This window comes from Culex pipiens, chromosome 2, assembly GCF_016801865.2.
Source record: "Culex pipiens pallens isolate TS chromosome 2, TS_CPP_V2, whole genome shotgun sequence".
Classification (NCBI taxonomy): Eukaryota; Metazoa; Arthropoda; class Insecta; order Diptera; family Culicidae; genus Culex; species Culex pipiens.
Genome location: NC_068938.1, coordinates 6,796,050 through 6,819,286, shown reverse-complemented (window position 1 = coordinate 6,819,286; position 23,237 = coordinate 6,796,050). Strand labels below are relative to the sequence as shown.

Genomic DNA, 23,237 nt, shown 5'->3' with positions numbered 1-23,237 from the left:
CCCCCCCCCCCTTGACAAAAACTTTTTTAAATATTTGCATCGGCCTAACAAGATGAGTAAAGTTTTTTGTAAAACAAGAGTTGCTCAAAATTACCCCCTGAACACGAGAAAAAATTCGAAAAAAATGTGGGCAAATAAAAAAAACAATATGTTATTTTTTTTTAAATTTTTAGAGGTAGTTTATAAGTCATACTTAAGCTCGATCTTGATGGTCATAAGACTTTAAAAAAATAGATGTTTTTTTGTGTTTCGATTATCCGATAAAATTTTTCCGAAGCCTTTGGACAATCGAGCGTGGACTGTATTATGACATTTTTTATTACTTTATTTTTTTAAGGTTCAGCTTGAAATTTGAAATTGCGTATATGTAGAACAGATTTTAATTCTCAAATCTCACTAAACTAAAAAATAATTGCTTTTATCGGAATTATTCAAGTTCTTTCACTCACACAAGCCCCTTTCTCTCTCAAGTTTACGGTTTGTTTGAGCTATCAAACACATTTACAACCACCACGTGCTCGTGACTGTGCTGATGTAAAACTCGTGGCCTGCTCCGCTTGAATCATCCATTGATAAAAGTCCACACTCACTCACTCACACAGCTTGGCGCTGTGGCCTCACTCTCTTTTCTCAGCTGTCTCTAGAGCACTTCGACGTCAGGGTACAAACTTCACGGGTTGCTTTGCTGTTCACCTCTCTTCACTATTTAGTGTCAGTCAACTTTCCATCAACTGTCAAAGTTCAACAAACTATTCGAAGAAGTGTTGTGAAATTTTTAAGGAAATTAATAGCTCAATTTTACACTGTACGATAGCGAACGACCTTGAGTGTTTATGTAATAAGCGAATTAAGCGATAAGGAAGTGGCCAGTTTCCGCGTTGATATTTACTGCTCAGGAATTTTAGGTAGCTTAATTACTTCCTAGGGACCATCCATAAACCACGTGGACACTTTAGGGGGGGGGGGGGTATGGCGATTGTCCACGCTCCATACAAAAAAGTTTTTTTTTGTATGGACAATTGTCCACGAGGGGGGGGGGGGGGGGGTTGAGATTACCAAAAAAAGTGTCCACGTGGTTTGTGGATGGTCCCCTAGAAGACCTAGAAGAAATTTGCCTAATTTAGTGTCAATTTTCAGCAAAATGTCCAATCTCAGTGCAATATTTCGTCAAATACTGCTGGTGAGCCCGCGTCGTGCTCCGATTACGGCGCTATCGTCGCGCCACATTCACAACAATCAGCCAGAAGCAGCCGCAGCAGCAGCAACACTTGAGGTTCGTAAACAAAATCTAGCTCAATCTACGATGAGTTGCAATTTTTGTGTGTTGATTTTAGGTTGAAGAGGTGCGAATTCCGGTGCCGTACGGGGAGATTGCCGGCAAGTGGTGGGGTCCGAAGGATGTGCGTCCGATCGTGGCCCTGCACGGGTGGCAGGATAACGCGGGAACGTTCGATACGTTGATTCCGATGCTTCCGCAGCACATGAGCTTCCTGGCGTTGGATCTGCCTGGACACGGATTGTCCTCGCGGATTCCCGATGGAATGACGTATCACACGCTTGATAGTATATATCTGCTGAAGCGGATCATGAAGCAGTACCGGTGGAACCAAATCTCGCTGCTCGGGCATTCGATGGGGTCGATCGTTTGTATGGTCTTTTCGGCGATCTTCCGGGATAAGGTCGATTTGTACGTGGGGATTGATGCGTTGAAGCCTCACATCGCGGATCCGGGAAAGTTGGCGCCACGGTTGGAGAAGCGAATACCGCAGATGCTGCTGGCGGATATCCGGAACCAGGAAAAGTCGGAACCGCCGAGCTACACGTTCCAGGAGCTCGTGGAACGGTTGCATTTAGGAACGAACAAGTCAATCTCGAAGGAGGTCGCGCCGTATCTGCTCACGCGTAACATTGCCGAGTCGAAGATGTACCCGGGCAAGTACTACTTCACCCGGGACAGCCGGCTCAAGTATAGCGTGGGAACGGGCTGGGACCAGCAGGTTTGTCTGGAGATGGGCAAACGGATGACAATGCCGTACATGTTCATCAAGGCGAAAAACTCGCCGTACTACGAAGACAAGAAGTACTTTGAAGAGTACGTGGCGTTGGTCAAGCAGGTGAATCCGCTGTTTGAGCTGGAGTTTGTCGACAGTACGCACCATCTGCACCTGACGGAGCCGGCCAAGGTCGCGCCGCTGATTACGGCGTTCCTGTGCAAACACTGGAAGAAGGACGCTTGCAGTGGAGCGAGGCGGTAAGGAAACATTGATCTTCATCGTAGAAAATTGTTTTTCTTGCAGAAGTAGACAAAAGAACCTCTCCTCTCTGTTTTCCGTATTGTTCTGGGTAGACTCTTTTATCTTTCTACCAACAAACGGCTTAAGAAGCCACCTATTGACTATCTTTGACCTTGTTTCATCACTTGTGAAGTTGTATTTACTGTAACAGTGTTGCATTCCTGTCATGTTCTCCTTAAAATCTGTGATCCGTCGGACGCCGTTACACCGTTGCGTTCAATCCTTCCAAAACCAACAATCCGTCGAACCCAGCTATCTGGTAGACCCGGAAGAAGTTCGAATCCCCGTTCCGTTTGGAGAAATCGCTGGAAAATGGTGGGGCCCGCGAGACGTGCGACCCGTTCTCGCGATCCACGGTTGGCTGGACAACGCCGGAACCTTCGACACGCTCATTCCGCTACTCCCACAGCACGCTAGCTTCCTGGCTATTGACCTGCCCGGTCACGGACTGTCCTCGCGAATTCCCGCAGGCCTCAGCTACCAAAGCATGGACCACGTATATCTAATCAAGCGCATTGTGAAGCACTACGGCTGGGATCGTGTCTCCCTGCTCGGTCACTCGATGGGCTCGATCGTCAGCATGGTCTACGCAGCCACCTTCCCGAACCAGGTCGATCTGTACATTGGCCTCGATTGTCTCAAGTCCCACATAACGGAACCCGCCGAAATCGTACGCCGACTAGAAGACCGAATCCCAAAAGGCTTGCTCGCCGACGAACGGAACCGCGATCCAGCCGAACCTCCCAGCTACACCTACGAAGAACTGGTGGAACGACTCCATTTAGGATCAAACAAGTCCGTGTCAAAGGAGGTCGCGCCGTACCTGCTCAACCGGAACATTGCCGAATCTACAACACATCCGGGAAGGTTCTTCTTCACCCGGGACAGTCGTCTCAAGTTTATGCACAGCGTCAGCGTCGGATGGAGTCAGGAAATGTGTCTGGCGATGGCGAAGCGGATGGCCACGATGCCGTACCTGTTCATCAAGGCGACTGATTCGCCGTACTACGAGGATAAGAAGTACTTTGATCAATTTGTTGACGTGGTGCGGGGGGTGAATCCGTTGTTCCGGCTGGAGTACGTCGAGGGTGGGCACCACGTGCACCTGTCGGAAGTGAACAAGGTGGCGCCGATTGTGTCGTCGTTTTTGGAGCAGTACTGGAGGAGGGGTAGTCAGAGGGTGGCGAACTAAGGCTTGAAAATTGACAAATAAAACATTACCTTGAAAATTAGTAATAAAAAGTCGTTTTTGCAACCCTTAAAAAGGAAAGGTCACTGATAGTGATAGAACGAAATTTTACAGAGCAAGGCTTTAATCATTCAAAATTTTTAAATTCTTTAATTTTAAAATACATTCTTGAATTCTAAAATTCCAAAATTTAAAAACTTGAAATCTTAAAATTTCTGAAATTCTAAAAATTCTCAAATTTTTATGTTTTAAAATTTCTACAATTCTTGATTTTTTTGAAATTTGTGTAGTTCTTAAAATTCTTGAAATTCTCAATGGGTTGTAACAGAGCAATTCTCTATGGAATCGGTCTTTTTTAAATTTTATTGTTTGTATTTTTTAATTCAGCAGAAACTTTTTTGGTGCCTTCGGTATGCCCAAAAATGCCATTTTGCATCATAAGTTTGTCAATATAATTTTCCATACAAATTTGACAGCTGCCCATACAAAAATGATGTATGAAAATCTGTATTTTTTGAAGGAATTTTTTGATCGATTTGGTGTCTTCGGCTAAGTTGTAGGTATGGATAAGGACTACACTGAAAGAAATGATACACGGTTAAAAAATACATTGTGATTTTTAATTTCACATCTTGTCACTAAAACTTGATTTGCAAAACAAAACACTATTTTTTAATTTTTTTTTTTCTGCCAGCTTTTCAGAAATTTCCAGAACGGGCAAATATCTTTGACCGAGTTATGAATTATAGAATTAATACTGATTTTTTTTTCAAAAAATCGAAGTATCGGTAGCAAACACTTTTTAACTTAATTTTTCGATGTAATATCGAATTGGCAATCAAAAAGTACTTAAGTGAAATTTTGATAAAGTACACCGTTTCAAGTTATAGTCATTTTTGTGTAAGTTTTTTTTATTAAATAGTTGCAGTTATTGATTTTTTAAAATAAGTGCTGATGTTTGCCCATTATTATCCGATTATTCGATAAAATGGCCTTTTTAGGCATACCGAAGGCACCAAAAAAGTTTCAGCCGGATTAAAAAATACGAAAAAATCGAATGACCGAAATCTCAGAGAATTGCACAGTTCTTAAAATTCTTGAAATTCTTGAACTTTTTGATTTTTTTTTAAATTTGTGAAATTTTTAAAATAGGGACTTCAAGTTCTTAATAATACAAAATTCTCAATTTTTTTTAAAAATTCTTTGAATTTTTAAAATTCTTAAAGTTTTTAAAATTCTTAAATTTTTTAAAAATTTCGTAATTCTTCAAATTCTTAAAATTCTTAAAATTCTTAAAATTCTTAAAAATTCTTAAAATTCTTAAAATTCTTAAAATTCTTAAAATTTTCAAAATTCTTAAAATTTTTAAAATTCTTAAAATTCTTAAAATTCTTAAAATTCTTAAAATTCTTAAAATTCTTAAAATTCTTAAAATTCTTAAAATTCTTAAAATTCTTAAAATTCTTAAAATTCTTAAAATTCTTAAAATTCTTAAAATTCTTAAAATTCTTAAAATTCTTGAAATTCTTAAAATTCTTAAAATTCTTAAAATTCTTAAAATTCTTAAAATTCTTAAAATTCTTAAAATTCTTAAAATTCTTAAAATTCTTAAAATTCTTAAAATTCTTAAAATTCTTAGAATTCTTAAAATTCTTAAAATTCTTAAAATTCTTAAAATTCTTAAAATTCTTAAAATTCTTAAAATTCTTAAAATTCTTAAAATTCTTAAAATTCTTAAAATTCTTAAAATTCTTAAAATTCTTAAAATTCTTAAAATTATTAAAATTCTTAAAATTCTTAAAATTCTTAAAATTCTTAAAATTCTTAAAATTCTTAAAATTCTTAAAATTCTTAAAATTCTTAAAATTCTTAAAATTCATAAAATTCATAAAATTCTTAAAATTCTTAAAATTCATAAAATTCTTAAAATTCTTAAAATTCTTAAAATTCTTAAAATTCTTAAAATTCTTAAAATTCTTAAAATTCTTAAAATTCTTAAAATTCTTAAAATTCTTAAAATTCTTAAAATTCTTAAAATTCTTAAAATTTCTAAAATTCTTAAAACTCTTAAAATTCCTAAAATTAAAAAAAAAAAATCAAACTCTTAAAAATTTTAAAATTGTTCCGATTCTAAAAATTCTTTAAATGCTTTTAATTCTTAAAATTCTTTAAATTGTTGAATTCTTGAAATTCTAATATTCTGAAGTTCAAAAATTCTGAAAACTTTGAAAATTTAAAAAATATATTAAAATTCAAAAATATTAAAATTTTTAAAATTCCTAAAATTCTTAAAATTCTTGAATTTCAAAAAAAAAATTAAATTCTGAAATTTTTGAAAATTGTTAATTTTAAAATTCTGAAACTCAAAAATATTTGAGATTTTAATATTCCGAAATATGAAAATTCCAAAGTTCTAAAACAAATAAATCAAAAAATAATTGAGCTCAAAAATTTTTTAAATTAAAAATCCAAGAATTTTCAAAATGCAAAATATTTTTTACACATTTCGTATTTCATTATTCGGAGACTTTGCCAAAATTTCACTCAAGTTTATCGAAACACGAAATATTTATTATTATTAAATTCAACTAAACTATGACTCAAACATGCTTCAAAGTGATCTGATTTTGTGTAATCTAAGATGGCGGTTAAAATTGTGATGGCGAAATGGAATATAAGAATGTTAACATGTAGATCTTTTAACTTTCTTGACCTCGTTTCTTCCGTGTTGCGTATTCAGTCTAATCTGCGAAAATAACAGTGCAAAAACGTTCATTCTTATACGCTTGTACTTATTTGAGTAAGCTTAACTGAAAAATCCTATTCAAAAGTGTTTTCCAGAATAGCAAAAAATGCTGTATGGAACATGTTGCAAAACTCGATATTTTCAGCACTCGTCGTATTTATCCAACTCGGCAGAGCCTCTTGGATAATCTATACATTGTGCACCTTATTGAAAACTATAATTTAACTACCCAAAACGACTAAATTCCACTAAAATAATGAACTCGTAAACCATTTTCAGTTTCACTCTCTGCCTCTCCTCGTGATTCAAATAAATAACCCAATAACCAAAATGGCACTTCCCACAATCAAGAAAACGCGTTAAAAACCTTGCGCTACAATCAAACCGTCATAGAATAGCCAAACTAGATCAACCACTCGCAAGTGCAAAGTATTGCCAATGCAAACGAAGACCTCGACGAAGTGATCGCGCGTACCTGTTTCGGTAGAATGTAGTCACGCTGGTTCAATAGAACCTACCTTTTTGTTGGTCTCTAATTCATTTGGTTGTTTGCAAAGTAGCTGGACGGATCGTCGAAAATGGCTCAAGTAATTAGCAAATTGTTACAGCAAGTGCTGAAAAGTTTCAAGAACTGATCGTTTCAGACCTTTCGGGAGGTGCAAATTCCGGTTCCGTTTGGGGTGATTCGCGGCAAGTGGTACGGTCCTACGAACGTGCGGCCGATTCTGTTCATCCATGGGTTCAACGACAACAGTGGATCGTTTGATCGAGTTATCCCGTTGCTTCCGACCGCTGGAAGCTACCTGGCGATTGATTTGCCCGGTCACGGACTGTCCTCGTGGATGCCAAGCGGCACCGTTTACCGTCTGAATGATGCGGCGATCTGCATCCGACGGGTCATGAAGATCTACGGATGGCCCAAGGTATCCCTGGTTGGTCATTCCTTCGGGGCCATGGGTTGCTTCATCTTCATCGGACTGTACCCGGATAAGGTCGATCTGTTTGTAGCACTGGATGCGCTTCAAGCGTCCTTCCCGGAAGGGTTATACACGAGATTGGCATCTCACTTTGATCGGTCGATAGAGTACGACGATTCCAACGGTAGAAAACCACCCGGATTGACCTACGACAAGATGCTAAGTAAGGCGCGATATCCAGCTGGCTCAACGATCCCGATAGAACTGTGTCATCACCTGTTGGACAGAAACATCCGCGAAAGCAGCATCCTTCCGGGAACCTTCCATTACACTATCGACAGCCGCACCAAGCATCCGGACCTCTCCGGGTGGTCTCGGGAAACAAACCTGGAAACGGCCAGGGCAACCAAGTGCCCAGTGTTGGTGATCAAAGCTACGGATTCGCTCTATTACGGCGATGACGAAGAGTTTAGGCGGCTTTTGGACGAGATGGGCAGGAATAATTCACTGACCCGGTTGGTGGCGATCGAAGGGAATCATTACGTGCATCTGGTCGATGCGGAGAGCGTGGCCAACGTAATTGGAAAATTTTTAAACGATTGTAAGCGATTTGATGAAATTGTGGAAAGTAAGTTATAGAGTTGATTATCTAGTGAATTTAATTTATATGGAATAAAATATATCTCAATGTTAAACCATTTTTCATTAGTGACACCGATAAAATCATACGTAAACCAAACATATAGGGCTTATAAGGAATATTATGCCAATCATATAGGCAGTCCGAAGCCTCGATTATCTGATGTTCGATTATCCGATGGTTTGTATGGGAATAATGATCAAATAAAAATCTTTTTTTTTTATTTCGTACTTTTAACATCAAATTCGAATTCTGCGACCCCATATTAGTCAAATGTGTATGGTTGATTGCTTTAAAAATTACCAAGTGCATTTTCTCAATATTTAATCACCGTCATTTTGGCCGCCATCTTGGCTTGGAAGTAAGGTATGCACTTCGGAAGAAACCTGTCAAGAAAAAAATCAAATGGGAAGCAGCGGTAGCGAAAGCAAGCCAGAGAGGGTAAAGAAAAGCCCCAAGAAAACGTTTCCTCTCTTTTTTCTGCCGTTCGTAAAGCTGTTTCTTGACCCCCTTTCTTTTGAAGAGCATACCGGCCCTAAAGATGAAATCGATGTAGCTCAGCGAGTTTTCAACCAATTTGAGTGCTTCAAGTTGCAAATTCAAGGGTATTAGTTTCGCCATCTTTCAAGACTGTGTCTGAGTCAAAAATCGAGGATAATCGCTGGTAAAAAATGGGATACCCATAAATTTCCACTAATTTGGCTTTTTCAACACTTCTGAATCACACAAGTCAATTTCCGGTCACGCAGAACTGATACCGGATACCGGTTCTGGAGGTTCTCGGAGTTAGACAGAACTTGGTCATAAATCTGATTGAAACATCATTGTAATCCTTAAAAATTTACTGCAAATATGATATAAAAGTATCATGTGTCGAAAAAGTATGGCGACTCCGGATGTTACCGGTTCCCGTGGGGCCATTTTTCAAAACCACTTAAAATAGTCTCGCGACACTACAAACATCGTGGAATCTGAATCATATTCACTCTACAACTCATTTCTAGTAAAAAAAGGACTCACGAAAAATGCAGGATGAAGCAACCTATCTAAAAAAAAAAAAAAATACAAAAAATCATTGACTGAAACTGTATTTTTAAAGTACTTAAAACATCAACATTTCGTCAACAAAGCCGTCTCCATATTGACCGCTGTCCTAAGTCCAATCCTTGGTTGGTGCTGTGATCGCGGGAGCAAAAGAAATGTACCGCGACTACGTTTTACAATTAGATTTTTATTGCACGTCCGGCTAGTTCGGGCTCGGTCAATTAATGGCTAAGAACAATCTTCTGTCTCTCTCGCTTACAATCTTCCGGTCAGCTGTCACTGGGTGGCAGCTGTCATGTTGACGTGTACCGTGCTAGACGGCACCAACATTCGGTAGGGGCGCATCGCGTGGCCCTAACATCTCCCCTCAACAGTACACGGCATCGCCGTATCTGTCCGGTTGCTTGCGCGTCCTTTCAGAACGCCGAGGACCAGCATCTTCTTGTTGTGGCAGGGCTGGAGGTGCAGGTGCAACCACAGGACGTCCGGGCACCGGCGCTGGTTTGCTCCTTTTCAGCTCGTACGTGTCCAGCAGGATGTCCAGCGGAAGAGGTCCACGATTCTTCGGCTGACACTGGTCGAGCCGCTTGCGCAGCTGGTTGAGGTGTGACGAAATCGTGCGACCGTTGTCCAGCTCCACTTCGTACAGCACTTTTCCGCGTCTGCCAGTGACGACACCAGGTGTCCACCGGGTTGTGCCAGCGGAATGTTGTTGTGCGTACACGAGGTCACCCGCCTTGAACGCCCGAAGCTTGTCCTGGTCCAGTTGGGGCGTGTTGTTTACGTTTGTGGGCGGTAGCAGCAGGTCCAAAGTGGTGCGGAGTTTGTTGCCAAACAAAAGCTCAGCAGGTGCTTTGCCGTCAGGAGCGCTTCGATTCGGGGTGATCCTGTAGTTCAACAGGAACGTGTCCAGGTCGGCCCGTAGATTTCCTCCCCGCTGATGGATTTTGGCCAGGGCACGTTTGAAGGTGTCGACGAACCTTTCTGCCTGCCCGTTCGATTGTGGGTGGTAGGGCGGCGTACGAACGTGCTCAATCCCGTTCTGCGTACAGAAGTCCAGGAATGCGTCAGCGGTGAACTGGCGGCCGTTGTCGGAGATGAGCTTCTCCGGCATTCCGAAGCGACAAAAAATCTCTCGGAGCATCGCAATCGTCGCAGTGGTTGTGATGGTCCCGGTTGGTACGATCTCCGGCCACTTGGAGAACGAATCCACGACGACAAGGAAGTACTGGTCGTGGTAAGGCCCAGCGTAGTCGATGTGCACACGCTGGAACGGCTTCGTCGACTTCGGCCACGGTTGAGGGATGGCACGGGCTGGCGCTTTAGCAGCGGCAGCGCACTGGGAGCACCGCAGGACGAGATCACGGATGTCAGCGCTCATGTTAGGCCAGTACACGTAACTTCTTCCCAAAGCCTTCATGCGCTCGATGCCGGGGTGTGCGGTGTGCAGCAGCTTGAGGACCTTGGTACGGTAGATGGTTGGCACTACCAGGCGATCTCCGAAGAGGATGCAATCATGGACCAGCGAGAGCGATTCGCGGGCCTCGAAGTAGGGTCGAATTTCAGCGCGGAGCTGCTTCTTCGACTGTGGCCAACCGGAACGCAGATGCTTCTGGACTTGCTGCAAAATCGCGTCTTTTGCGGTTGCGACTTGCATGGTCCTGAAACTGAGAGGAAGGTTACAGGAATTTAGCGTCACACGAAGTACCTCGTCCAGATCTGCTTCCAGCGTCACGGCTGCGATCACGAAATCCTCCTCAGGCTTGGCACAGCGGTTGATCAGCCTTGAGAGGACGTCTGCGTTGCCGAATTCCGTCGTGCGCACGTACTCGATGTCGAAATCGTAGTTGAGCAGTGTCACCGCCCACCTCTGGAGACGGTTCGCAGCGTAGACGGGGATTCCTTTCTTGGAACCGAAGATAGCCAGCAGCGGCTTGTGGTCGGTTTGGAGCGTAAAGTGACGGCCGAAGATCATGCGGTGGAACCGGGTTACCGCAAAGATGAGGGCAAGACCCTCCTTCTCGATTTGGCCGTAGTTCGCCTCAGCCTTCGTCAGCGATCTGGCCACGTGGTACACGGTCTTCCTTGAACCGTTGCGGAAAACGTGTTGGATGCAGGCACCCAGGCCGACGTTAGACGCATCGGCGGACACCACGATCGGCAGTGACGGATCGTAGTGGGTGAGGGCCAGGTCGGACAGCAAAATCCGCTTGAAGGTCTCGAAGCTGCGCTGACACTCGGCGGTCCACAGGAACTTGGTCTGCGACGACTTCAGAAGGTTGTCCAGGGGGTATCGCAGGTTCCTCATGTGCGGGATGTACTTGCCGTAATAGTTGATTGCCCCCAAGAACGCCCGCAAGGTGGAGACGTCAGTGGGCGCCGGCATTTCCGCGATGGCCTTCGTCTTCTCTGGATCAGGTCGAGTGCCGTTCTGATCCACGATGTGACCCAAGTACTTCACCGACCGTTCGAAGAACTTGCACTTTTCCAGCTTCAAGCGCAGGCCGAACTTCTGAAGACGACGCAGAACCTCCTCCAAGTTTCGCTTGTGCTCCTCGATGGTTCTGCCGGTGACGATGATGTCGTCCAGGTAGGCCTTGACACCGGGCAGGCCGGCGAGCGCTGTGTCGATGACCTGCTGGAACGCGCCCGGCGCCGGTTTTATGCCGAAAGGAACACGGTTGTACTGGTACAGGCCTCTGTGGGTGTTCACGGTCAGGTACTTCCTGGACGGTTCTGCCACGTTGAGCAGCAGGTAGGCGTCGCGCATGTCCAGAATGCTGTACACTTGACCTCCGGCCAGGCTGGCGAAGATCTCGTCCGGTGTGGGCAATGGGTACTGGTGGGGCTCGAGGACGTCGTTGAGCCCAGTTGAGTAGTCGCCACAAATCCGCACAGACTTGTCCGCCTTCCGAACCACCACTATCGGAGCGGCCCATTCGGAGTACGTGACCGGCGTGATGATCCCACGTTTCTCAAGGCGGTCCAGTTCCTGTTCGACGAGCTGCAGCGACCCGTACGCCACAGGCCGTTTGGGGCGAAACACCGGTTTGGCGCCTTCTTTGACGCTGAGCTGCACGTCAACACAGCTGCACACGCTCGGTTGTTCAGAGAAGACGTCCGCATACTTCACCTTCAACTCGTCGATCTCGGTCCCCTTGAGCATCTTGATGGCCTGGCACACGCTGCTGATCGGCACGTCCCAGAGACCGAACCGTTCGATCCAGTCGATGCCGAGGATGTTGAGGTTGGCGTTCGTGACGTAGATGGTTCCCTCTCGATCGACGCCCTGGAGTGTCACGTAGGCTTCGAACTGTGACGTCAGCTGCAGCTGAGATCCCGAGGCAGTTGATGCTCGAGCGCTTGTGCTGCTTACCAGGGGGCTGCCGATTTTCCGCCACGTCGCCGTCGAGATTACGGTGATGTCGGAGGCAGAATCGATTTGGAGGTGTGCTTGCTGTCCGTTGATAGCGACTTCGACGAATTTCCTCCCAGAACTTGCCTGAACCTGCCGGCAACACACGATCCTCGTCGAGTACGGCTTCTGGCTTCTGGATCCGCGGTTGTCCTTCTTCCAGGGTCGTCCTTGCTGGCCCTGGGCTGCTGGCTTCCGCTGTGGCTTGTCGGCGTGTCCACCATTTTGTTTCGACGGTCGAACACACGCGCAGTAGCCATCTTTGTGGCCGATCTGATGGCACATCGAGCAGCGATGCGAAGAGTAGCCACAATCGCGAACAAAATGGACTCCTCCGCACAGCCAGCAGGGCGTCTTCGGCAGATCCGTCGGCTTGAACCGGTTACCTTGGTTGGTGGGTTGATAGACGGCCTTGATCTCCTGCGTTTCCACCATCGACGTGTCTTTCCGGAGGTTCACGAGTCGGTTGCACTCGTCGACCAGCGACGCCAGGGTCACCTTCTCCGGCTCCATCTCCATCCGGTTGATCAGCCGCATCCGGATCTCCGCGTCGTTCGGTGACTGCAGGCCGCAGACGTAGACCAAACACTTGAACTGGTCCGCCTTCGTCGCGCCGATGTTGAACTCCTCGCAACGGCGGTTCACCGTCGCGGAGTAGCTGATGAAGTCCTCTTGGCCGCTTTTCACCGTCTGGAGACAGCGGAACCGCTTCCGGAACGTAGAGATCCCCTCGCCGAAGATCGCCTTCAGGATGTCGACTGTCTGCTCGAACGTCTTGTGCTTCGGCAAAGCCGGAAGGATGTAGTCCACGAACCGCTGGTGGGCCGCAGGAGACAGTTTTCGAAGCAGCAGTCGGACCTTACTTGCGCCGTCGAGAGCTGACGCGTCCTTGCTGAAGAGATCCTCGTAGCGACTGTACCAGCTGGCAAAAGTGACGTCGTTCTCCGGGTCGTAGGCGAATTCGCTCATGGTGTTCGAGAAGGATTCCATGACGAACTCGTTGGAGTTTTTCGTGTCCTTCTGGGTGACGGAGTTTTTGACCAGCTCTTCCAGCAGCTTCTGCTGCCCCTGCAGCAGGTTCAACAGGAGCTGGTTCCCCGAGGTTACAGGTGCCGGGGCCAGCGCCGCAGGTGGAGTATCTGGCATCGTGCAGAATCCTCGTGGCGAGAAAGGTGTCGTAACCTCAATCCACAGTTCACCTCGATTTTTGCGCTAGCGCGCCGCACTTTCGGGCCGAACTTTTATTCGCGCGGGACGGCCTCGTCGCCAAAATGCTGTGATCGCGGGAGCAAAAGAAATGTACCGCGACTACGTTTTACAATTAGATTTTTATTGCACGTCCGGCTAGTTCGGGCTCGGTCAATTAATGGCTAAGAACAATCTTCTGTCTCTCTCGCTTACAATCTTCCGGTCAGCTGTCACTGGGTGGCAGCTGTCATGTTGACGTGTACCGTGCTAGACGGCACCAACATTCGGTAGGGGCGCATCGCGTGGCCCTAACAGTTGGAAAAAAATGATGGAAAAAAATAGTTTTTTGATTGTTTTTGAAAATTTCTATATGACAGACTTGATTCTCCAGTCTAGAGCGTCCAATTTTCCAGGGTTACAAAATTCCCGGGAAACGGGAAATTTTCAACAAATTTCCCGGGAAATCCCGGGAATTCCAGGGAAATTTGAAATTTAACGAAACATATTCTGATCCTTTTTCTGATTGATGTTTTGCTACAGAATTGTATAGAACAGCAACACCAATGGTCAAAATGAGTGTGAGGATCATTTACTGCAGTGGTGCTCAACCTTTTTCGTTGCATTCCCCCCTTGGCTTATTTGCAAGACCTTCACTGCCCGTGTTCGCATTAATGTCCCATATGCAAAAACAGCAAGCTGAGAAAAACGCATTTGAAGTTTGTCCCATACATAAGGCTACGTGTTAAGTTTTCGCGAAAAAACTGAATTTCCTCCTGATTTCTAGAACAAAGTACTGGATGTTATAAGCTCTTTTGAAAGAGCACACGATTTTGAACCAAACTGCATAAAAAACTCCAAATCGATGAAAATGCATATGGGACATTTATGCGATCAGGGGCAGTTCATTCCCCCTCCCTCTTTTTTAACTATTTTTTATTTGGTAAAATTGAATAAATTAATTTTTAACCTGACCGAATTTAATGTTACATAAATTATGGTTTGAATTTTATTTTTTAATTTGTACTACTAAACTGTTTTTCAACAAAAAAAAAAAAAGCTTTCAAATTTATTAAACTAGAAATTTTGATTTCTTGTTTTTGATTCAGCATAAGCCACACTAGGAACCATCCATAAACCACGTGGACACTTAAAGGGGGGGGGGGGGGGGGGGGGGGGGGGACGGCAATTGTCCACGCTCCATACATTTTTTTTTATTTTTTGGGGTTGAGAATCCCAAAAAAGTGTCCACGTAGTTTATGGATGGTACCCTAAAATTCTAAACCGAAAAAAAATCTAAAACTCTCAAAAAAATATTATAAAATTGTTTTTAAGAGCAGCTGAGATTTTAAAGACAGCAAAAATTCAAATTGATGAAATTGATCGTGATCGGCAAACTAGAAAAATAATCCGGATTTTAAAAAATAAGTCTATTTCAAATATTTTTAGGACTGATGAAGTTTTTTGTGATTCATACCTGACAATGATTTAATTTGTGAAAACACGTAAAAGACTTTAAAATTCCTTATGCATCCTCATTCCCCCTAAGACTGCCCAAATTCCCCCCAGGGAGGAATTCCTCAGCGGTTGAGAAACACTGATTTACTGGCTTGACTGCTTGTAAAAAATCATGCAACTTTGAAAAAATTTGCATATTTTTTTTAATTTTTCACGCTGTCTTTCAAATCGTACCAAATCAAAAAAAAAAATGTCAGTATTTTTTGTTGAGAAGTTTTTTTTTAATAAAAGTGTTTGGATATTGAAAATCTATGCTCCACAACAATAAAATTTGATCTTGGCCGGAAGAGATGAATATTTTATTTTCAAATGATATAACAATAAATGTTGTTAAAATATGTTGTAGAAAATAAAAAAGTTTATATTCATTCCATAATAGCGTAAATTTTGTTGCCCAACGTATAAGCAAACAATATTCCTAGTTGTGAATGCTTCAGAAATAAATACAGTCCAGACTCGATTATCAGAAGGCCTCGGAAAAATTTCACTTGGGATAATCGAAACTTCGGAACCTTTTTTTCGCTATCTTATTTTTAGTTGTTGAGCTTAAAGGCTAGTATGCAGATCGGAAGGAAAGGGGTTAAGAAACAGCTTTACGAACAGCAGAACAAAGGAGAGAGAGCGATTTCTTGGGGCTTTTTTTCACCCTCTCTGACTTGCTTGCGCTGCCGCTGCTGCCCATTTGATTTTTTTCTTGACCGGTTCCTTCCGAAGTGCGTATACCGCTTAAGAATGACTCCTAAACTACGCTAAAGTGATTTACATTTTTTAACCCAAGATGGCGGCCAATATGGCAGTGACGAAATATTGATAAAATGCATTTTATTATTTAATAAGCAATCAACTATTCAAATTTGACTAAAATGGGGTCGCAGAACTCGAATTTGATGTTTAAAATAAGAAAAACGAAAAAAACGAAAGAAATTATCCGAAGTCCCATACAAACCTTTGGATAATCAAACTTCGGATAATCGAAACTTTGGATTATCGAGGCTTCGGATAATCGAGTCTGGACTGTATTATCTGAGTTAAACCTTGACATAAAATTTACAGACAAGCTTATTAGCTCAATATGAACAGTAGATTGAAAAGAATAAAATCAAATCAGGTAAACATTGATGCCAAAAAGGTAGAAAAAATTATATTTCCGCTTGTATTTCGGGAATTCCCGGGAAATCCATGTACGCAAAAATAGCTTACCTAAGTGTAGGATACCATGTCTACAAAGTTTCAAACAATTCCCTATTTGACATAGAATTGTTACCCTGTAGGAATAATTAAGTTTAATTAGCGAAGTGATGGGGCACGGTAGATGTGTTTGTGTGTGAGAGAAGAAAAGTATTCGAAGAAGTCCTTCCTATATAATCGTTTATCGGAAGGCACGGCGTTGTTTGAATTGTTGCATTAACTCATGATTATTTTAACTGGTCAAATTTATTAAAATTTATGCTGTAAAATAAGTCCATTCTATACCATCGTTGCTTGGAAGGCACGCTTACGGTTTGGGTCGTCGAGGAAAACGTGGTGCTCAGGGTGGCCACTCAAGTCGGGAAATCGGGAAAAAGTCGGGAATTCGCCAAAATCCGCCAAAAATCGGGAAAAAGTCGGGAAGAGTCAGGAATTCTGAGCATACTTGATTGAAATTTATTTTTTAACTCTTGAAAAATTTTGTAATGTTTTGCAAAATTTTCAAATTGAATTCACTCAATTCTGCTTTAGTAACTTACTTTAAATTTAAGGTTCTTTTCACTATTTCAATATATTTGAGTATAGAAAAGCTGTTAAAGGCATTCAAAATCTTAATGAATATTGGAGTCTTTGACACAGATTTTCATAATATTTTTATGAATCAAATGATCGCTTTAATTTTTGTTCATCAAACAAGAGGTAAAGTTAATGAAAAACTAATATAAAAATAGAGCATAATGGCCAGCTTAGAATTATGATTCTATTTCATTTTGTCACATAATTGGATATTTGGTAACAGATTCCAACTTGAGTTTGGCAATGGTTTTTTTTTGTGAATATTTTTAATTGTTTAACTAAATTCATTTAGTAATTAAAAATATTTTTTTCCAAATGTTGCTGTTGAACTTTTTTTTGTGAGTATGGGTAAATTACCTACCATAGATAAAGCTTGATTTTCAGTTTTCGGAAAACCTAAATATCGAATAAAATCCAAAATTGAAAAACTTTTTTACGTTTTGGAAACATAAAGAAAATATTGAAATTGCAAAAAAAATAATTCAAGAAATTTTAAGTTATTGCAAAATTGTTTAAAAATTTTCTTCAATTATTTTGCTTAAAATAAGTGGGAAACCATAAAATCATATCAAACTAAATTTTCATTGAAAAAAAAAACAGTTAAATACTGACCACTAGATAAATTAAAATTGATTAGAAAATTTAATATCAAAAATTACAAAATTAAAATTAAATTTTATGAATTCCTTGACATTTTTCTAAATCCTTTGAATGAATAATAACAGCAATTATGTTTCAATCATTCTTTGATTTAAAATGATGATGAAGTTTTGAAAAAATAGGAACGCTATTTTAAGTTCAGTTATCTTTAACTTTTTGTCATTTTCAGTTGAAACGAAGTATCAAAAACTATACTTTTGCCAATTTAAAAAATAACATGGAAGTTATAAGTATTGTTGAACTTTCGATTATTTTTTCAAAGACTAATTGTTTGTGTTTCTATTCTGAATCATAATAATGCAATTTCATTTTTGAAGTGTTTTTTTATTTATTGTTAAGTTTTTGTATTTACAAAAAATGCCTATATTTGGATTTAAAAAAAAAAAACATTGTGATTTTTTTTCGCTGGTTAATATTGACTGTTCTTATAGAAAGTTTTTTGTTTGAAATCATTCTTTAGATAAGAAATGCCTATTATTTGAGCATTCTGGAAAAGTCTGGAAAAAGTCGGGAATTTGAAAATGGAATTTGAGTGGTCACCCTGGGTGCTATAAATCGTAACTAGGATGGCTCAACGACGGGTTTAAATTAATAAAGCCCTCCCCGTAGCATCGTAGCTCGGATGCTCGGAATCATCGTTAAGTATACATTCAAACATGCTTTTACCAAATCTTTCCACCTTCGTGCCTTAATTTAATAAGCAAAGAAATCACTTCCCACTTTCAAGAACATGCCTAAACCTTGCGCTGCGTCACACGATCAAGCCCAGCAAGATTAGGTGCGCGCGCGCAAAAAACGACGAGACAACCTCGATGACGATATGTAATTGCGCGTACTTACATCGTTATAATATAGTCATGCTCGCACGACAATGTCATCGGCGCAGGTAGATTTGGGCTCGATAACCCCATCGCGTCACATGAGTCAACTAAGAATCTGTCACCAACGCTAATCTGCATTTCATAGCTCGTCGAGCAGTTGAGAGGATCGTCCGAAATGGCCCAAGTATACGTAGGAATCGGTATTGGAAGCGCTGGAAAGTTTTTTAAACAGTTGTTCGTTTCAGACCTTTCGGGAGGTGCAAATTCCGGTTCCGTTTGGGGTGATTCGCGGCAAGTGGTACGGTCCTACGAACGTTCGGCCGATTCTGTTCATACATGGCTATAATGATAACAGTGGATCGTACGATCGGTTGATTCCGTTGCTCCCGACTGCTGGAAGCTACCTGGCGATTGATCTTCCAGGTCACGGACTGTCCTCGTGGATGCCCAGCGGCACCGTTTACCATCTGACCGATGCGACGATCTGCATTCGTCGGATCATGAAGATCTACGGATGGTCCCAGGTATCTCTAGTAGGTCACTCTCTAGGAGCCATGATGTGCTACATCTTCCTCGGACTGTACCCGGATAAGGTCGATCTGTTTGTAGCACTGGATGCGCTTCAACCGTCTTACCCGGGTGAGTTCTACAAACAATTGGCGTTTCATCTTGAACGTTCGATCGAGTACGACGATACCAAGGGGAAGAAACCGGCCGGATTTACCTACGACAAGATGCTGAGTAGGGTGCGTTACTCTGCTGGAACTACGATTCCAAAGGAACTCTGTCATCATCTCCTGGAAGGGAACATTCGCGAAAGTAGCGTCCTTCCGGGAACCTTCCACTACACCTTCGACAGCCGCACCAAGTACCTGGACATCTCCGGGTGGTCTCGGGAAACGAATTTGGAAACGGCCCGGGCGCTCAAGTGTCCAGTTTTGGTGATCAAAGCGACGGAATCATTCTATTATGGTGACGAGGAGGAGTTCAAACGACTTTTGCACGAGATGGGCAGGAATAATCCACTGACCCGGTTAGTGGCAATCGAAGGGAATCATTACGTGCATCTGATTGAGGCGGAGAGTGTGGCCAGTGTCATTGGAAAGTTTCTGATCGATTGTAAGCGATTTGATGAAATAGTGGTGGGTAAGTTATAGGGGTTTGCATAGTGTTGTTAATTGATATCAAAAAAATATATCTTACGTTAGAGCTTTATTTTATTCAAAAAGTATTAAAAAAAACTCATCAAAACAAACTTTTTTATATAAAAGCTGGTATTACAATTTCCTTAGAATTCTCTCCTACGATCTCGCTAGTCGGCAGCTTCTTCCAGTGCTTGTCCAAAAACCGTCCAATCATCGGTGCCACCTTTTCCGGTTCGCTGAGGTGCACATGATGTGATCCGTCCAGAAAGTGTCCCTCAAAGTCTGCATTACGACTTCCGACTACTTTGAAATATTCCCGGTAAAATTCTTCTCCATAGTAAATCCAATCGTCCGAGCGGTTCATCTTGAAGCACAAATGCGGCATCGTGAGGCGCTTGGCCAGTTCGAGACAAACTTCCGGACTCCATCCCAGACCGACTTGGAAGAGGTGCTTAAGGCGGTTGTCTCGCGTGAAGTAGTACTTTCCCGGATGTAGTTTCGATTCTGCCATGTTTCGTTTAAGCAGATATGGAGCGGCTTCTTTGGAGACCGATTTGCCCGTTCCGATGTGAAGATGATCGATTAATGCCTCATAGGTATGGCTTGGAGGTTCCGTACTCTGGGCATTGTAGGCATCAGCTTTCAAAAATTTCGGGATCCGCATAGCCATCCTTGTCGCCACTTCCGCCGGTTGACCAATGAAGGGTTTTATAGGATCAATAGCCACATTCAGGTTGACCTTATCCGGGAAGAATGCCGAGTATGCATAGTTGATGACCGCTCCTCGAGAATGGCCCAGCAGCGATATCTGATCCCAATTGTACCGTTGTCGAATACTTTCCAACAAGTGCACATTATCCACCGTGTGATAAGCGATTCCGGCCGGATATCTTGATGACAGTCCATGTCCAGGGAGATCGATCGCGAGGAAGCTCATGTGATCGGGTAGCAACGGGATCAGTCGATCGAAGGTTCCGGAATTATCTTGCCAGCCGTGGACGGACACAATCGGTCGAACGTCCTTTGGTCCCCACCATTTGGCCGCGATCGTTCCACAGGGCACAGGGATGCGAACTTCCACAGTTTGAGGTGATTTGATCATGTTTTGAACGCTAAAAGTTCTTTGCTTCAACGGAGTAACAGGATTTAACGACTTATGAAGAACCGATATCGCGCGTAACATAGTTACGACCAAGTGCGCGCGAATAGTCAACTTGACCGGATAAAGGCTTGATCACAATTGATCGGAATACGCAGCATCTAAGGTGGAAGTACCTGGTGCAGCAAATTCTAAATCGATTAGCTCAGTACGATCAAGCTGTTCTTGGCGCTAACTAGACAGTAATTAACATTGCTTAGCCTAACAGCAGTCTTTGGCTTTCATATTTTTTGCACCCGATGTACACGTGCTTCTCTACTGTTAGTGTGTATGTATTTTAATCTTGCCGGGGGTTGACTACCTTGCGAATGTAGTTTGCACTGGTTCACAACACTTGCTCTTTTATATCGAATACATTTGATAGTTTTGTTTTTTACATGCTGTGAAATTGAAACGATTGTATTTTTTTTATTTAGTCAGTGCAGTCTAGAGGTTTTAGTGAACGAAATAATGTTGATCTTTTCATGCAGACGTTTTATTGTGTATGGTTATTTTTGAATGCCATTAAATTATCCTGGCAACTCCAGTTCAATAAAATACCCTAACAATTGGGTACTAAAGCCCTATGTCAATTTTTATGTACAACGGTAAAAAACTCGATTAAAAACCATTTCTGATCACTTTTTTTCATTTTAATGCAAATTTTTTTTTTGACAAGACAACATTTTTCCGATGGATCAACTATGGTCCCCTTGGAACGAGCTGTCAAGTAGGAGCTTTTCTGTCAAGAAGGACCGCGAGGTTAATTTTTCAAAATTGATTTAAAAATCCATTTTAAACTCTTTGTGCTCGTACAAAGGGTCATTGTACTCAGAAAAATAAGCTTTATCGCTGTAAACAATAATATCAGCAATCTAAGCTTCATTTTCAGAAAAGCTCCTACTTGACAGCTCGTTCCAAGGGGACCATAGTTGATCCATCGAAAAAATGTTGTCTTGTAAAAAAAATTGTTGCATTAAAATGAAAAAAGTGATCAGAAATGGTTTTTAATCGAGTTTTTTACCGTTGTACATAAAAATTGACATAGGGCTTTAGTACCCAATTTCAGGTTTACCCCAAATTTTCCTGAAATCGACACCAGGGGTTTTATATATAATTTAAGAACTCTCTTTCCAGATCATACTTGTCGGCAGCTTCTTCCAGTACTTTTCCAGAAACCGTCCAATCAGCGGTGCCACCTTTTCCGGCTCGCAAAGGTGCACGTGATGGGTTCCGTCCACAAATCGTCCCTCAAAGTTCGGATTGCCTCCTGCGACGAGCTCGAAATATGTTCGATAAAATTCTTCTCCGTGGTACAACCAGCCATCCGAGCGGTTTATCTTGAAGCAAAAATGGGGCATCGTCAGTCGCTTGGCCAGTTCTAGACACACCTCCGGACTCCAACCCAATCCAGCTTGGAAGGGGTGCTTGAGGCGGTTGTCTCGGGTAAAGTAGAACTTTCCCGGGTGTAACTTAGATTCCGCCATGTTTCGTTTCAGCAGATATGGAGCGGCTTCTTTCGAGACCGATTTGCCCGTTCCGATGTAAAGATGCTCGATCAATTCTTCGTAGGTATAGCTTGGAGGTTCCGTACCCTGGGTATTGTATGAATCAGCCTCTAGCAACTTTGGAATCCTTCTGGATAATGTCAGCGCCACTTTCGTCGGGTAGGCTAAATACGGTTTGATAGGATCCAAGGCCACATTGAGATTGACGTTGTTTGGGAAAATTGCCGAGTACGCATAGTTGATGACCGCTCCCCGTGAGTGACCCAGCAGTGACATTTGATCCCAATTGAACCGTTGACGAATACTTTCCAGTAGGGTCACATAATCCAGCGTGTGATAAGCGGTTCCGGCCGGATACCGTGATGACAGTCCATGACCCGGGAGGTCGATCGCGAGGAAGCTCATGTGATCGGGTAGCAACGGGATCAGTCGATCGAACGATCCGGAGTTGTCCTGCCAGCCGTGGACGGACACAATCGGTCGAACGTCCTTCGGTCCCCACCATTTGGCCGCGATCGTTCCGCAAGGTACAGGGATGCGAACTTCCTCTTCGTTTTGAATGCTAAATGACCTCTGCTGGAACGGGGTTATGGAATTGATCGACTTTCGAAGTACAGATATCACGCGTAACATCATTTGGTAAAAGATGGGCGCGAAAAGCTGACTTGAACGGATAACGACTTGATCACACTTGATCGTAATTGTTAGCTTGTGGAGTATTTGCAGTGTAGCGAGTGCTCAAATGCATAAATTTCGTATCTAATGTGTTGCGTGTGCCACGACATCACAAATCAATATACCAAGTAACAAGAATCCATAATCGGGACGTTCATTTTAAGCCAGTGATGACCTATAGAACAGAAGCAATCAGGAATCTTCCATGTATGAATCATTAATGATGACCCCCTCGTGTTTCAAAAGCAAGCAGCGGCTGCCCGAAATCTGACCTTCCCGATTGACAAAAAAACGAGGAGAATGAAAACAGACAAACTTTTGTTAAAAGACACACACGAAGAGGATCGTCACCCGATAATCTATATGTGTAAGGCTTCGGCCCGTAACAATAAGGTATGTGCGTTGATGCTCGAACTTTTATAGCGTGCGTTGTGTGTAAACGTAGATTGATTCAAGTTTTGAGCTAAAATCCAAGTGGAGCTCGCTACCACTGAGCTACGATGACTTTGTGACATTTCTTAACAAAGTAGCCATTGAGTTTCCATAGTTACTGAAGGCAACTTGCAGAAGTCATTCCC

At 42.5% G+C, this 23,237-nt stretch overlaps 6 protein-coding genes across 6 annotated transcripts; 3 read left to right on the top strand and 3 right to left on the bottom strand.

The window, feature by feature from the left end:
- The first annotated feature begins 625 nt into the window (after positions 1-625).
- LOC120423407 (uncharacterized) lies at positions 626-3,536 on the top strand. Its single transcript, XM_039587209.2, has 4 exons — positions 626-905; positions 1,138-1,273; positions 1,335-2,251; positions 2,547-3,536. Exons 2-4 carry the CDS (start codon positions 1,142-1,144, stop codon positions 3,484-3,486), a joined length of 1,989 nt encoding a protein of 662 aa, XP_039443143.1. The 5' UTR covers positions 626-905; positions 1,138-1,141; the 3' UTR covers positions 3,487-3,536.
- Positions 3,537-5,951: 2,415 nt separating this feature from the next.
- On the top strand, positions 5,952-8,749 carry LOC120423408 (probable serine hydrolase). The gene is made up of 2 exons (XM_039587210.2): positions 5,952-6,816; positions 6,874-8,749. The coding sequence occupies exons 1-2, from the start codon at positions 6,808-6,810 to the stop codon at positions 7,783-7,785; spliced, it is 921 nt and encodes a 306-aa protein (XP_039443144.1). The 5' UTR covers positions 5,952-6,807; the 3' UTR covers positions 7,786-8,749.
- A 234-nt stretch (positions 8,750-8,983) lies between these two features.
- Positions 8,984-13,744, bottom strand: LOC120423416 (uncharacterized protein K02A2.6-like). Its single transcript, XM_039587217.2, has one exon. The coding sequence runs from the start codon at positions 13,389-13,391 to the stop codon at positions 9,198-9,200; it is 4,194 nt and encodes a 1,397-aa protein (XP_039443151.1). The 5' UTR covers positions 13,392-13,744; the 3' UTR covers positions 8,984-9,197.
- Positions 13,745-18,309: 4,565 nt separating this feature from the next.
- LOC120423410 (probable serine hydrolase) lies at positions 18,310-19,477 on the top strand. Its single transcript, XM_052707276.1, has 2 exons — positions 18,310-18,383; positions 18,439-19,477. Exons 1-2 carry the CDS (start codon positions 18,369-18,371, stop codon positions 19,348-19,350), a joined length of 927 nt encoding a protein of 308 aa, XP_052563236.1. The 5' UTR covers positions 18,310-18,368; the 3' UTR covers positions 19,351-19,477.
- Positions 19,320-21,453, bottom strand: LOC120423409 (probable serine hydrolase). Its single transcript, XM_052707273.1, has one exon. The coding sequence runs from the start codon at positions 20,519-20,521 to the stop codon at positions 19,454-19,456; it is 1,068 nt and encodes a 355-aa protein (XP_052563233.1). The 5' UTR covers positions 20,522-21,453; the 3' UTR covers positions 19,320-19,453.
- Positions 21,454-21,575: 122 nt separating this feature from the next.
- LOC120423385 (probable serine hydrolase) lies at positions 21,576-23,135 on the bottom strand. Its single transcript, XM_039587168.2, has one exon. The coding sequence runs from the start codon at positions 22,618-22,620 to the stop codon at positions 21,595-21,597; it is 1,026 nt and encodes a 341-aa protein (XP_039443102.1). The 5' UTR covers positions 22,621-23,135; the 3' UTR covers positions 21,576-21,594.
- Between the last annotated feature and the right edge of the window lie 102 nt (positions 23,136-23,237).